Here is a 15,577-nt window from a genome sequence, read left to right as displayed (position 1 = left end):
ACGTTATTTCTGATTGCTACAAATTGAAAAATAGGCATCAGAATCAAGACAGACCTATTCCAAATGCTATTATTTCTAAGAGGTCAAGGTCACAGTCATGTATTGAAAGCAATACATTTGTTGGGTCTAATAAACCCCAGTCTGATTTTATTATGGAGAATTATAAACCATTCATATCAAAGGGTTCTATAACACTCTTGGGTGATTCAGCCAATCCTATCTGTATTAAAATTTTAAGGGACACGGGTCAGCTTCTCAGAGTTTTTTATTGTCAGGTATTTTGCCTTTTTCTGAGAAGTCTTCTTCTAATGAGAGTGTTCTTATTCAGAGAGTAGAGCATGGCTCGTTAATGTGCCTCTCCAGTGTGTAAATTTGTCATCAGACTTACTCTCAGGACCTGTGACAGTTGGCATAGTGTTTGTTTTACCTATTGAGGTCATTAATTTATTACCAGGCAACGGCCTAGCTGGAGACAAGGTTGTGGTCAATCCACTTGTAACTGACAAGCCTTGATTTCAATATTATCATTCACACATTAAAATGAAGTTTAAAAAAAGAAGTTGTTTACTTTATTCTCAATCAAGACCAGGAACTAGGTCAGCATAAGATGCAAAGTTTGGTGTTTATACAACTAACAATCAAGTCAAACTAATTTTCTGGAAAATACCAAATTCCTAGTAAAAAAAATTACATTACTCTGACATATAATGAAATTCAAAATAAAAAGATATTAAAACTTACAAACAATTCAATTAAATCAAATATACATAACAAGGAACTGACAAATTCAAGGGATTTGGCACCAATCCCAGTATCATGGGGAAATCACTCTCACTGCCACCAAGGTGGGCAGATAACTTTAAACCTTTTAGCTAAGGTCTCACTGGACAGTTTATCTGGTGAATTTTCATCCTACAATGACCTATTGCAGAAAAATGAGAATACTTTTACACTGAAGATAAAATGAAAACAAACTAATGATTTTTGTAGAAAGCATGCATGTGAGATTTTGACTGTGACAATCAGATTAATTCCTGATGCAACTGGTGGCTTTTATAGTGAACCAACACTGCTACCAACCCCTAAATTTTACATTCATTTTTGACAGCAAAGCGCTATTTTGAATAATTTCCTGTGACAAGGCAGCTAAAATAATCAGTAAGTGCCTTATGCATGAATAAAGTTTACTAGTACTATAACAAATTAGCATACATTTCATCACCCTTCAATCATCTAGCGGGGCCCCAAGTGGCCTAAAGCTCTCTCCATTACGGATCACTGCCATCTCACTTCTATCTGCGTGAGTTCGAGTCTAGGATTCGGCCAATGTGGGTATGTGAGAAAGCTTGCCAGTAGCTTCTCGTGGGTCGGTGGTTCTTCCGTGGTTCTTCCTCCACCATTAATACTGGTCGCCATGCATAGCCTATCGTGTGCTGAAAAATGGCGTTAAACCCCAGAACAGCAACAACAATCAACCATCTAGATTTTTAGATATTTACCTCTGTAGCAGATACATGTAAATATGTAAGCCAAGTCAGCTGTTTTTTTGCAGCCCAAGTTACGCATTTGATCTCCAATGCTCGTCTAACTGTGATAGGCAGTCACTAACAAGCCAACCCATTTCCAAGCCTAACTCAAAGTAAATCTAAACCACATTACAGATTTAGCTTCTGTGTAAATTTATAAATGCTACGCTTGTGATAATTAGGTTCATGCCTTCTATCTTAAAAATTAGGGAGGCGTCAAAATATGAAACTATCCAGTGAGACCTAAACGTTTTTAGACTGGGCAGGCTGGATTTTCAAGGTAGTAGTAGTTTTCCTAAGGTATTATGATTGGGTAAGTATTATTGAAGAAACCTTTCATAAAATAGTTTCAATACACACTGGCTTTGAATCAGTTATTTAATGCAAGTTTTTACAAAAATGCAGTTATTATTATATATGAAATTCAATTGATTTTACAAAAACATACATTTGAATAGATTTTATACCTGTACTCTCATTCATTAGTTCTGGGAAGAAAGAAATCATTCTGGATGAGACTAACATACACGGGGCTCCGCCCTAGAACACAAAGTATTACCTGTTCCATTTGTTAAGCAAATGAGAATCCTTGTCCACATTAAAAACACAAGGTGGATTTATTGAATTGGCCAGAGAAACTCCTTTGTGGCACATATTCTGTGAGAGCACATTGGTGAACGTTATTCTGGACATTTAAGAACAATTTTTTTTTAATGTGAGGAACTCATGAATGGAAAATTTGCACCATGGCTCTTTCTATACAGCAATTGAAAATAATGAGCTGCAAGATACATACAAATATTTGTATTCAAATACTCACTACTCCCAGTACATTGGAAAAATGTGTGCATGTACCCGATTTTAATTATTTGATTTACCCATTTTCATATTTTGCAGTTGAAAATCATGATTACCAAAGAGTATCAAGAAGATATCTTTTCAATTTATCACTGTTTCTTTTTGGTATTGGCAAAATATCAAATCTTAATCTAAAAACTAGAAAATATAAACTTACTTCCAAATGAACTCTGTTACAGCAAACTTCAACCTGTCATCTAGGTTAGCACAGGTAGTGTTCTGGTTTGAAGGTAAATTTACCCCACCCACCCCACACTATACCTTTATTTTCCTGGTCAGCTGTCTATCTTTGAAACTCATTTGCATATCAAATGGAAATATGTGATATCTATCAGCTCTCTCGAGTTTCAAATTCCAACATTATATGCAACTCTTTGTAGTATCAATAATAAATGAGAGCTTGTTAATTATGAGTTCAACTTTCTATGCATTAGTTAGATGATATGTTCAAGTCCGGGTACATATGTTGTAGGGTATGGCATTGTAAAGGTTATTGGTTGGAGAAATCCATGGTACTTTGGCACTCAAGTATTCTTTATCAATATAATTTGAGTCCCCAGCCCAACAGCAAAAACAGTGTGTGGTATCTCACAAGAGAAAACTGTACAATTTATTGTATAACCTTCATCAGTTTTTTCCTGATTTTTATATGATTGGATCTCTTTTTTCTCCCATTTCACATTTCTCTCATGCACCTCTTTACCCAACCCCAATCTATTTAATACTACATCATTTATTAAGATATCATAAATGCATCCAATTATTTTTGACTGCTCTTGTGATCACACTTGTGCCTCTTCCAAACTCATCAACATCTCATTTGTACATGTACGTTGGTCAGTGCTGTGATATATTTCAAACTATTGTTTTGTCCCCACATTTTTTTTTCTATGTTGAAGGCAGGGTGGGAAGTGAAGACTTTGCTTTAGTCAGGATTTTGTTAAAGAAACTCAGCTGAGATAGTGGAAATATACACATTATCAAATGAAGAGTTTGGGACAGTAGGATATGTTATAATATATGTACTCAAATGCAAACAACTTAGATCATGATCAGCACATAATGTGCTGGCAAATCAAGTTTGTATTTGTTCTACTGACTACTACTAACAAACTCCATAGACCCAGATCTGCCTGCACATTATGCAACAGGTTGGTATGATAAATACAAGCTATTGTCAATGTCTACAATTTCTTTTTTTTTTGCTGTACTGATTCTGGAACTTTTCTCTCTCTTTCTCACTGTATTCTTGATAGTTCCTCACAGTGATCAAACTTTTCAAAATTTCATATGTTCTTTAATTGTTCATATACAGGATGGCACAATAAATACAAACAATTTCAGTGTTTACCATTTCATTTTATTTGCTAAGTAATACATTTGTTAAAATGTTCTCTCTCTCTCTGCAGAGTCTAGATCTATTCGACTAGTGAATATTGAATATAGTATCTGACAACATTGATTAATATCACATTTGGTATCACCCATCTTTGGAGAACCAGCTACACTTTAAAGCCAGCCTAGCTGTGGGTTTTTTCTAGGGTTTAACGCCATTTTTCAGCACAAGATAGGCCATATATGGCGGCCAGTATAACTGGTGGAGGAAGAACCCTGGAAAACCCAGGAAAGAACCACCGACCCACGAGAAGCTACTGGCAGGCTTTCCCACGTACCCACACTAGCCGAGCCTTGGACTCGAACATACGCAGACAGAGGTGAGATGGCAGTGATCCGGAACGGTGAGCGCTTTAGACCACTCGGCCACTCGGGGCCCCCTAGCTGTGGGTAATAGGAAGAGTAGGATACTTCAAAGAGTCTTATATAAAAATACATTAAAGTAATTATAATTTATAAATATTTAAAAGTAATTATAATTTATAAATATATAATGGTAATTATACTTTATGATATAAATTATCAGTTCATATTTATCAGGTCTTAATTAGTACCAATCAAATGAAGATACCAGTAGCTTTTGATTTTTTTTCTTTAGAGCATGTCAGTTAATATTTGTTTTGATTACTTTCAGGAATGGGTCCAATGCCATGGACAATAAATTCTGAAATCTACCCACTTTGGGCTCGAAGTACAGGGAATGCTGCAGCTACCTTCTTTAATTGGGTCTTCAATCTGGCTGTCTCTATGTCCTTTATCAGCATGACAGAAACTCTAACCAGATTTGGTAGGTGATAAAAAATAAAAACTGATGCCCTCTTGCTGTCATTCTACTAAACCTGCTGTTACCAATTACCCCTGATCCCCCAGACATACACATATCATTCTAGGAAACTTTTATCTTGTGTATAATACTGACTGTCAGTGTTGAATGCTTCAAAACTTAAAAGCATGCATCAGGCACACAAAAACCCCACCTACATATATACCAACCTAAATGCTAATAAAACTTCTGAGCCTAATGACAGCAAACAAAGAATTTTTAGACTCAGATAAACTGAATGCAGAGGTTGTTATAGTCCTGACATGATGAAACTACACAGAAACTAAAGTGATTCTGAAGGCAATACTATCAGAGAAACTGAACTAAATACAAACATGAAATGCAGATCATAGGAGCATTTAATATAAATCAAAGTGACCTAATTTAATCTTAAGATTGGAGTAGTCAATATGACCCATCTACAAGTTACATGACTGCAGGTAATATTATCTGAGAAACTGACCAAAACCATGGTCAACTAAGATACTGATACCAGATGGACAGACAAACATCATCACTCAAAAGGCTTGCAATCTGGGCAAGAAATGATAATAGGCAAGTGTCCTTGTGAGTAATAGTTTAAAAACCCCATTAAAAAAACCCACAAAAACTAAAGCAAGATATCATTTGCTGCAAACTAACACCCCACCCCTTCCCTTTTGTTGCAAACTCAAAATAATACAGTGAAATTTTGTGGTTGATACAAGCCATGCACCATTGAAAATATCAAGTAATAAAAAGAAAAAAAAACAACATGAAAACTGATATAAAAAAAACTCGCAAAACTATTGTTCTAATTGATGTGAAACACCAATCTGACTTGACTAAGCTGTGAATACCATTAGATGAATCGTATTACTTGAAAGATATATACACTCTAACACTCACTTATAAGTATTCTGCAAAATGTACAGACCTAGATCTGCCATTGCATAATATTTCAGCTAATCTGGGTCCATGCAGTTTGTGAAGAGTAATCAATAGAACAGGCAATATAGACCCTTATCTGCTAGTGCATTATGTGATGGCAGAATAGGGTCTATATAGTCTGCAGTTAGACTCAACCTGTGAGTATATATGGTATAATACATAATTATGGCATATAAATTCCAGTAACAGATCCAATGAATAAATTAGATATTATTTGGATCTTATGTTCAGTTGATGAATCTGAATCCCTTTCTGAGTTTTCATTTCTGCTTGGGGAAATGGGATATCAACCAATCACTGACTGTTATTAAATTACTCAGTCTTTGGTGCCAATGCAAAATACAGTCAAGAAAACTGAGCTTTTCATTTAGCTCCCTCAGGAACTGTTAGAATATGAATGAAGAATGCTATGTAATCATCAAGGCTTTACAATTAAGGCTGGATGTATAGGAGACTCTTAAGGCTTTTGACTGGATGATGACACTGCATTTTATTTGCAGAAAAATATAAACTGTTAATCACTTAGAACGTATTTTCAGTGCTTTTCTGAAAGCTTTAATTCAGAAATCCTCATAAGCTATCATACAACTGCTATAGATAAAAATTTATCATACAGGATTATTATTTCTTGTTGATTTCAAAGCATACAATTTTTAAAGCATAAGAGTTGGCAAGGAAGCAAATCTCAGTATGTGAAGCTTTTAGTAGCCATGTGGCATACCTAGGCATATATAAAGAATACACATGTGTCATGTAGGCAAATAAAATTACGTTTTTCATTTCTAAGAGGGACCCACAGACGTTGCCACACACCCCACACCCCTCCTTGTGCATATATGAAAATCACAAGTCACATCCCTGGCTTTATTCAGGATTTCCATGTTTGTTTGTTGTTGTTTTTTTTAAAAACATGTCCTGGTCTTTTCTGGGTGAAATGTATTTTTCAGGGATCACATATAACCCTTACTGAAGAGAATAAAATATCAAAAGCTGTTTCTATCTAGAGACTTCCTTAAACTGAATCAGACGTATCGCCATCTATCAAAAGACAGGATGTATCACTAGAAACAAGTATAACCACTTAAATTTATATAAATTTGTAACTCATTTTAATTTACAGAATAAAAATTTTAACTTCAATTTATTGGATTGAAGAAAGTCTTTTAGGCAAGGGTTATTTTTAATCTGATCAAAGGCCATTAAATAACATATAACTTTGTAAAAGTTCCCTGTTTTTCACTGACCTTGATTAATATTTGCAAAATTCAAGGGCTTTTCCTGTCAAAAACAAAATGTATTCTTTTTCCAGACATTTTCCTGATTTCCCAGTAGCATGGGAGCCATGTTTATTTTGTCTCTAGATTGTCAGGAAAACAAGGCCAGGACATACATGTTGAGCCCACAATCAAAGCACAGAATAAATTGTCTTAGTTTCAAAACTATTCCTACCAACTAAGAGAAATATCCAACAAGTAGTTCAAGAAATACAGTAGAACTTCGACTATCCAGCATCCAATTAACTGTCAATCTCTTGTAATCATCAGGGCATTGAACATCAAAATATTAAAAACAGGTACATGTACATATGTAGACATTATGATTTTTTGATGACCCAATCTATTGTATAATACTTTTAATGTACATATTCTATTATCTGTCTATTCTCATATCCGTCATGGTCTTGGTCCTGCACCCTGATGGATAATCAAAGTTTTACTGTACAAGCAAACAAAAAACTTAACCAAAATCCTAATGCACATTTTCAATTATTTTGGTCTTGACCCCAAGGTCAAACAGGCAAGTGTGCATGTCAAAGAATGAATTTTCCTTATCCTCACAATGATTCATTCCATGTTTTAAGAAAATCCATCAAAGGGTTTATGAAATGTAAGGAGAGAAAATAACCTTAACCAAAACCTTAATGCATATTTTATGGGAGTCACCTTGACTCCAAGATTAAATAGGCAAGAATGCATGTTATAGAATGAATTGTCTTGGATGCATAATGATTCCTACCAAGTACAATGAAAATATCTATCATGGATGATAGAAAATATATGGAAACAAAAAACTTTAACCCAACCTTAACAGACCTGTTGAACCTAAAGTGAAATAAATGATTGCTATGTCTTAATTCCCACTAATACAGGTTCAACACACTCTTGTACATGCATATGGAAGCAAGATGTTAACAACACATCCAATAGATTACATTATAGTTCATGTTTCAATTTCCTACAACCAAGCCAAATAAAGACTCTCTAATGTATCAGATATTTCGCACTTTATAACTGGTCAATGGTGCTGTCAAAAAAGTTGGTATGGGCAATTGAAAATTTTAAAGATTTATTCATTATATAGAATCTAGTGCCAGATTTTGAGGGTGATGGGTTAAAATGACGCCCTTTCCTTTTCAAGAGTCACATGAATTTTATAACAAAAAGTAATCTATAACATGATTCCTGGTTTTAAAAACAAAAGTGAATATTTGTTCTATTTATCTTCTAGAAATGGAATGAAGGTACATTTATTGATTTTGCCAAGCGAGGAATGAACTAATAAGTGAATTTTATGGAGATTATCATCCATGGCAAATAAAGTAATTCTGTAAAGGAATCAGTAAGTGTATAATTAAGCCATTTGTTGACTGGACCCACTTCTGAGAATCTGCTCACAATTAAAGTTCAAGAAAAACCTACTGATTAAAGCAATAATTTTCAATGCCTCTGTAGCTCCATTAATTGGAGTGATCTTCATGAACCAATTTATGGCACTAGTTGTAGCCTGGCAAGGGGCCTTTAAAGCATTGTTGCATAGAGTTGTTAATTTCTTTAATGCATGGATTTCTTTATAAGAAAAAAGGTATTTTGCTTGATGGAGTCACTCTCAAGAGTAAAGGATAAAGACATTTTTCCCATTTAGATTATTTGTTGACAATCTTATGCAAGCATAATGCAAATCTTTAGGGGGTTTAATTGGTTAAAGTAGGTCCATGTATCCATCCTTGAAAAACATGAACAAGTTACATAATAATAATAATAATGAGGACCTTGTATAACACCTAATCTATAGAAGCTCTAAGTGCTTTACAACATTAAACAACACATATAACATAAAAAACATATATAATGATATGATTACAAAAAACAAACACCATGAAATTAGAAATATAAAACAACATGCTCAAAATATTTAAAGTGGGAAACACTATTAGGTCTTTAAGTTTGTTCTTGCAGTCAAAATAGGTGAGTTTTAAGAGCCCTCTTGAATGGTGGGATCGCCCTGTCTTTGTGTCTAAGTTCAGTGGGCAATTCATTCCACATTGCTGGGCCCTGGTATGCAAAAGAACGTTGCCTATATGACTTTGTTCTCATAGTGGGAATAATGAGCATATGATTGTCAGAAGAGGAGCGTAAGTATCTTGCTGGTGTGTACACATAGGTGAGATCAGATAGGTATGTTGGACTGGAATCTGTCAGTGAAACGTAGCACAGAGAACAAATTTTGTGTTTTATTCAGGATAAAAAGGATAGCCAGTTTAGGATACAGAGCAGGGGGAGGAGGTGTGCTCTGATTGTGGTACTCTAAGATGAACCAGACAGAATTGAGTTACAATAGTCCAGTCTTGAAAGTACTAATGAACACACAAGTGTTTTTTGTGGCATCAACTGAAAGATATTTGTGAATGGAGCTGATGCATCTCAGCTCAAGATATGCAGCCTTGCACATGTTCGTGACATGTTGGTGCAATGTGAGAGTACTGTCCAGAGTAATACCTAGGTTTTTTATTGACTGTGCAAATGAGAAAGTCTTTGAGTTGTGATCAGAATGGCCTCAGTTTTATCATCATTCATCTGCAGCTTGTTACATGTCATCCATGATTTCACATCAGAAATGCACCTCTCTACACCTTGGATGGTAGCATCAACTTCAGTTGGGTGGCTAGATTTGTATATTTGGGTGTCATCAGCGTACAATTGGTGAGACACTGGATGATGATCTATGACACTTAAGAGCAAGTGAGTGTATAGAATGAAGAGAACAGGTCCAAGAACAGACCCCTGTCAAATACCACAACATAGATCAACTGGCCTGGAGAATATTCCATTTGCGGACACAATTTATGTCCTGTTGACCAAGTAGGACATGAATCACAGTAAGGCTGTATCATGAATGCCAATTACATGCTGGAGACAGTGAAGTAATATATTGTGTCTTTTGTGTCAAGTGCTGCAGACAAATCAAGGAGGGCGATGACTGTAATCTTTCCACTATCCAAAGCAGAGAGAAGGTCATTAACTACTTTTAGAAAAGTATATGTATGTCACTAGATTCAGAAAAGGCAAAAAGAAGGCTTAATAATATAATAATAATAATAATATTTAATAATAATAATAATAATAATAATAATAATAGCAATAATAATAATAATAAACATTATTTGATGAAGATAATACAGTCAGTATAAATATGATATTGTTCCCAAGGCCTTCAAGCTGAATAAACTATTGTAAATATGAGAGAGAGAGAAGGGGGGGAGATTAGAAATAGTAAAACATGTTTAAATACACTAAGTATAAAAGCACCAAGTGTATATGAAGTGCCTTAACAGAATAAACTGGAGTAGATAGTAGTCACATATTTTTGTTTGAAGACATTTAAATTGGTTTCTGATCTAATTGCATTGGGTAGTTCATTCCATAGAATAACACCAGAGTAAGCAAATGATTGTGTTTATGGTATTTGTTTTTGGAAATGGTGTGTTGTAATGAAGACTTGTAATTGATCTCAATTTAGATCCTTGGTACTGTTTTCTGACTTAAAATGAAACATACCATTCAAATATTGTGGACAAAGTTCATTTTTACTTCAAACATCAATATGGCTAGTCTGTTTTCAGATTTAAACCATTTCAATTTCAATAATTTATTTCAAAATGGTGTATCAAATAGTAAATTTAGGATAATTCTTCCTGCATTTTTTTAAATATCTGTGGATTGTTTCAATATTACTATCAGTTATTTTGCCATAAATTCTGCAGTTGTAGTCCAGAAGAGGAAGAATTAATGCATTGTAAAATAATTTCTGATAGTTGAGTGGTAGATAACATATGATCCACTGCAAAAATTTACTACAGAACAAATGTGTTTCACTTGCTTACACCAGTTTAGATTCTTACCAACATGACCTCTAGAAAGTTTTTCCATGTCAACACTTTCAATTTCATTTTTGAAGATTAACAGTTCAAGATTTCGATTTCTGATCTCCGATAATCTTTGATTAGTACTAAGCAACATTGCCTTGGTTTATAGGGGTTGATCAGTGAGTATCAATATTCAACTTGATATAGATCTTCACCCAATTCCTTGTTCAAAGTTATAAAGTTAGATTCTAACTTTCTGATTCAGACTTATACAAAGTAGTATCATCAGCGCAAAGATCAGTTTTTGAATTGTTGTAATACATGGGCATGTCATTTATAAACAATATGAATTACACAAGACCTAAAATAGACCCTGGTGGAATTCATTGTTGACTGACATCAGCTCTGATTTAATGTTATCAATAACAACTTGTTGGATTCTCTCAGGTATAATCTGAACCATGAGAGTAATAAGTGAGAACATATAGTATGGTCAACTAAGTCAAAGGCCTTCCTTAAGTCAAGGTATACAGTTCCAACCAATTCTTCATTGTTTATTGCAAGTAACCATTTATTCATGAGTTTGTCAGCACATGCGACAGGAATAGTTTTGTCTCAATCCAGATTGAATTAAATGATTCTTAGGCAGGTAACCATATAAATGTTTGGAACCATGTCTTTCAAACAGTTTGGATATGGTTGGCAGAATATGTATTTGTCTATAATTATCTGGATTTGATTAAGAACCCTTTAAATAAACAAGCATAACTTTAGCAGCCTTCAGCCTTAGTAATGCTTTAATTATATAGGTAAGAGATGGAGCTGTAATATCAGCACATTTGTTTAAAATGTATGGACCTACAGATGTATTTAGTCCAATCCAGCAGATTTCTTAGAATTTATCATTTTCAGTTCACTTACTAAATCTGCATATGACATGAATGGAATAGTGAATTGTACCTTTTCAGAAATTTTAGACTTAATGCAATCTTGTAACACGTTATTTTATACATTATTTTCTGAGATACTAGAATTTAAGTTTGTTATATTAATGAAGTGCTTATTAAATATGTTAACAATATCATGCATATCAACAGTTATTGTCCCATCAATAGGTTGATTTGGGATCTTACTGCTTCTATTTGGAGTAAAATCATTCAGAATTTTCCACATTTCATTTGGATTTTCTGTCTTTTCAACAGATATTTTATTTAAAATATTATGTTAGCAGACTGATTTATGGCAGTGCATCTGTTACACCAGAGTTTTTAGTTCTGCCATGAATTTCAGAATCAAACTGTGATGCTTACATAACCATAGTAATCTCTTTATATCATCTGCTGACACAATTTTTTGTTTGATCTGTATCTTAAAGAACAGACCCTGAGGCGGCAATGAGTATGATTTTTTATAGCTCTTTAACAAAATTTACATTAAAAATTTTTCTGAAAGATAAATGTCTGCAATGTGGTGGTACATGTACTATCAATCATAAAATCTCTTTCCACCTCCATCTTTAAAAGTTTTTTTTAAAATTGTGTAGTGTGATAATTAATAATTATTGGTAGGCCTGTAAGCTTTATTGCTAAATAAATCCTAACTTTGGTAACTGAGTTTTTGACTCATTGAAAAGTGTGCATGTAATAACAAGCAGATTTGGGATCAATTTAGTTGTCAAAATTCTGGTAAAGACTTTGCAAATTAGCTAAACAATTGAATTTTCTGAATTTATCAAATGAATATTTTGCCAGGATTCCAGCTGTCAAGAAAACATGTTTGTCACATTTAAGAAAATAATGCAGATAATAGAAACATTCATAAAATATATTGAATATGAATCGAGTTTCAACATATACAACATAATCCACCCATCTATTCATAGCTTTTGACATGGATGTGAGAATCTCACATATGAGGTAAACAGGATGAAAATGCATGTGTCAAGTAACTTCCATAACAGCTAACAACAACAACAAATGCAATCAGTTTCTATCATTATGAGAAGACGTAACTTAGTGGGTAATGATTTCACAGTAGCAATAAAGGATAAATAAATTAAGTGATGTGAAAATATACATCTTGTTGCAGTCTAGTGCAAGAAACAACCAGGTGAATTTTCAGCCATTTTATGATCTGTGGTGTTGGTACATCAAACATGGCTGCATGTTTCATCTGAATTTTTATTATTACACTTTTAAATGTTTATATTTTAGGAAATGAAGGGTGCATACTGCTGAAATTGTTTCATTGTTGAACCAATTTGTTATAAATGTATAAAAACATTACAAAAGTTACTGATTTCTTTTTTCTCTGATTATTCCTTTTGCTACAAAATAACCAACATAAGTTTGTGATAATGCATTTTCTTTAATATTATACAGCTGATCTCAATTACGTTTCTCAACTTTGTTTACAAAAATGTCAATAAGTAACAATACGTACATTATCGGCTTTTGTGTTGTTACATTCCAAAATGAAAGATATGCTTCCTCCAGAAGACATCCAAAATCAGATCCAAAAGTTATAAAACCTTTTGGAATCCAAAGTCGAACTCAGATTTGAAATGAAAAACTCAAAACTCAATATAGAGCAAGAGTGTTCATGTCGTAAAAGTTTCACAGAAATAAAAAATAATGAACTTTGGTATAATCATGTTTATTTAATTGCTCTAATTCTGTATATGTGAATGCTATGTGAATTAATATGAACATTTGCTCAAATTGTCTGGACAAGGTTCCATCATCAGAAAACTGATTACAAACAGTGAACTCTTCATCGAAACTAAAAATCATAAAACTGTACTTATAGTATTTCAACTCCAATAAAATTTCATACTCTTGTATTCTACAGGTGGGCAAATCAAAATATGGCCTATGACCTGGGTTTATCCATTAATTTACATCATATGGTGTGGTTTTAAAATTCACTTATCCAGCCTGCATCCTAGTGGAAGTTGCCTGATGTTTACCAAAGAATATCAGGGTACTCGTTATGATGACGTCACTTTGCTTTACAGCAATGCAAAGTTTAAAGTTGTGAATTTTGAACACAATTTTTGTGTTAGAACTGTTTCATGACCATACTCTTAGGTCTCATTTTAATACTAGTCATTTAATGGTAATACTGGACATCAATTTTATAACCTTCCAGGTTTTTTGTGTTTCAGGTACGTTCCTTCTGTATGCTGGTCTGGCCTGTATTGGTCTACTGGTGCTTTTCCTTCTTCTGCCCGAAACCAAAGGAAAGACACTTGAAGAAGTGGAAGGGGTGTTTGCCCAGCCCTGGTGTGGTGGTGTTCATACAATAGAATATAACACAAAAACAATACAGTATGTTCATATACGGGGTTTAAACAGAGATGGCCGAGAATCAGAACTGGACTCGCCAGAATAATAAAAACTTAAAACAGAATTTGTAATAAACCAATGAGAGTCAGCTGGTATTGGCAGTACCTCAGATCCTACCAAAATAAATTCTGCTGATGCAGCCTAAGGTAAAATGCTTTGAGAAGCCAATGTGTTGTGTTATCACAGAGCAGAGATGCATGCTAGGGATTAAGATTTGCCTGCTTTTTAACTCATGTTGTCCCTGTCAAACAGTAACCATAACAGAGTGCCATTCTGTGATTTGACATACTCCAATTTATGTCTATATTACTAACTGATAATAGAGGACAAAAATTCTTTAAAATCTACAGAAATAGTAGTGTGTTTTCACAGACTGTAGGTCACATAGTTTGTTAAAAATTATTGTCTGAGTGCCTTGTGTATGGATGTTGACTGTCTGCCTGTGCTTCAGTATTATGATTTTGCTGGACATTGGCTGTTTGAATAATTTTTCATTACACTTATGAGAGCAGGAGGTAACTGAAAATGCCTGCTGTCTAGCCTCAGAGCAAAAGGATCTGATTTACAGTTAACTGGTTTAGTCATTTGTTACAGACACATTATTACAGGTTGATGAATTTGAAAATTAAAGTCGCAAATGGATCTGAAATTTCAATATTTAATAGCTAAATGACTGACAGTCTTCATGTGTTATAAATCAATATGCAATTTTGGAATGACTGTTGAAGTGACCTAGTTCAGCTGTTAAAAACAAACAGTATCATTAATTATACATAGTTACAGTAATTCCATGTTTTCAGTGCAGTGTTTATGCTTGTATCTGGACCTGTCACTTGACTACAACTGCCTCAGAACCTTTCATGTGTTGATGTGCTATTAAACACCAATTAAGCAACCAAGTCAGCATGTAGTTTTGGGAAAGTGAAAATGGATCTGAACAGCGAGGTTCCACTGTGTGTAATTGCTGTAAGCACATTCTGTCATCAAGATGTTTAACAGTCCTTGAGGACCCAACATTAATGCAGAATTAAATCATAAATTGAAACAAAAAAGGGTTGTAAATCTGCAAAATATGGAGGCATGCAAAAAGAAATAGTCCAAATGGTGCTTGTACATTTACACGTTAGGTTATCCAAGAAATAGTGAACAAAAAGACTGGAGGAACAAGAGAAAATTTCAAGCTCATGGGAGAAACTATATCAATCTGGAGAAAAAAAAATGAAAAAACTCCCAGCTCAGATCTATATCTAGAATTACCTTGCAGACAGTCTCAAAATGTATACAAGTTTACAGAACTGTCGTAGTTACAAGACTTGGTAGAAAAAAAAGATCCTACTGTGTTAATAAGATCTCATGATACTCCAGTCACACTAAAAGGTACCTAGTATTGATCAATGGCTACATTGTTTCCATCTCGAGAGAAAACAAGAGGAAACAACTCTGCACAATTTGAGAAAGGCAAACAGAAATCATGACTATTTCGCCCACTTTTGAGTTTACAAACCAACATCACAAAAGATATCAATCTGTTGTTGTTGCTGTACTGATTAAAGGA

At 34.0% G+C, this 15,577-nt stretch overlaps 1 protein-coding gene across 1 annotated transcript in view; it reads left to right on the top strand.

The window, feature by feature from the left end:
• The window catches only part of LOC149789100 (proton myo-inositol cotransporter-like), a 173,809-nt gene extending 158,232 nt beyond the window's left edge, over positions 1 to 15,577 (top strand). The window contains exons 8-9 of the mRNA XM_089975300.1: positions 4,414 to 4,566; positions 13,842 to 15,577. Coding sequence (XP_089831426.1) covers positions 4,414 to 4,566; positions 13,842 to 14,068 — 380 coding nt within the window. The 3' untranslated portion in view covers positions 14,069 to 15,577. The remainder of the gene's footprint in view (positions 1 to 4,413; positions 4,567 to 13,841) is intronic.

The sequence above is a fragment of the Sinohyriopsis cumingii genome, chromosome 11, assembly GCF_028554795.1.
Source record: "Sinohyriopsis cumingii isolate HCF-2022 chromosome 11, ASM2855479v2, whole genome shotgun sequence".
NCBI classification, from domain to species: Eukaryota; Metazoa; Mollusca; class Bivalvia; order Unionida; family Unionidae; genus Sinohyriopsis; species Sinohyriopsis cumingii.
Note: the sequence above shows the minus strand (reverse complement) of the source record. Positions and strands in the feature narration are given on the sequence as shown.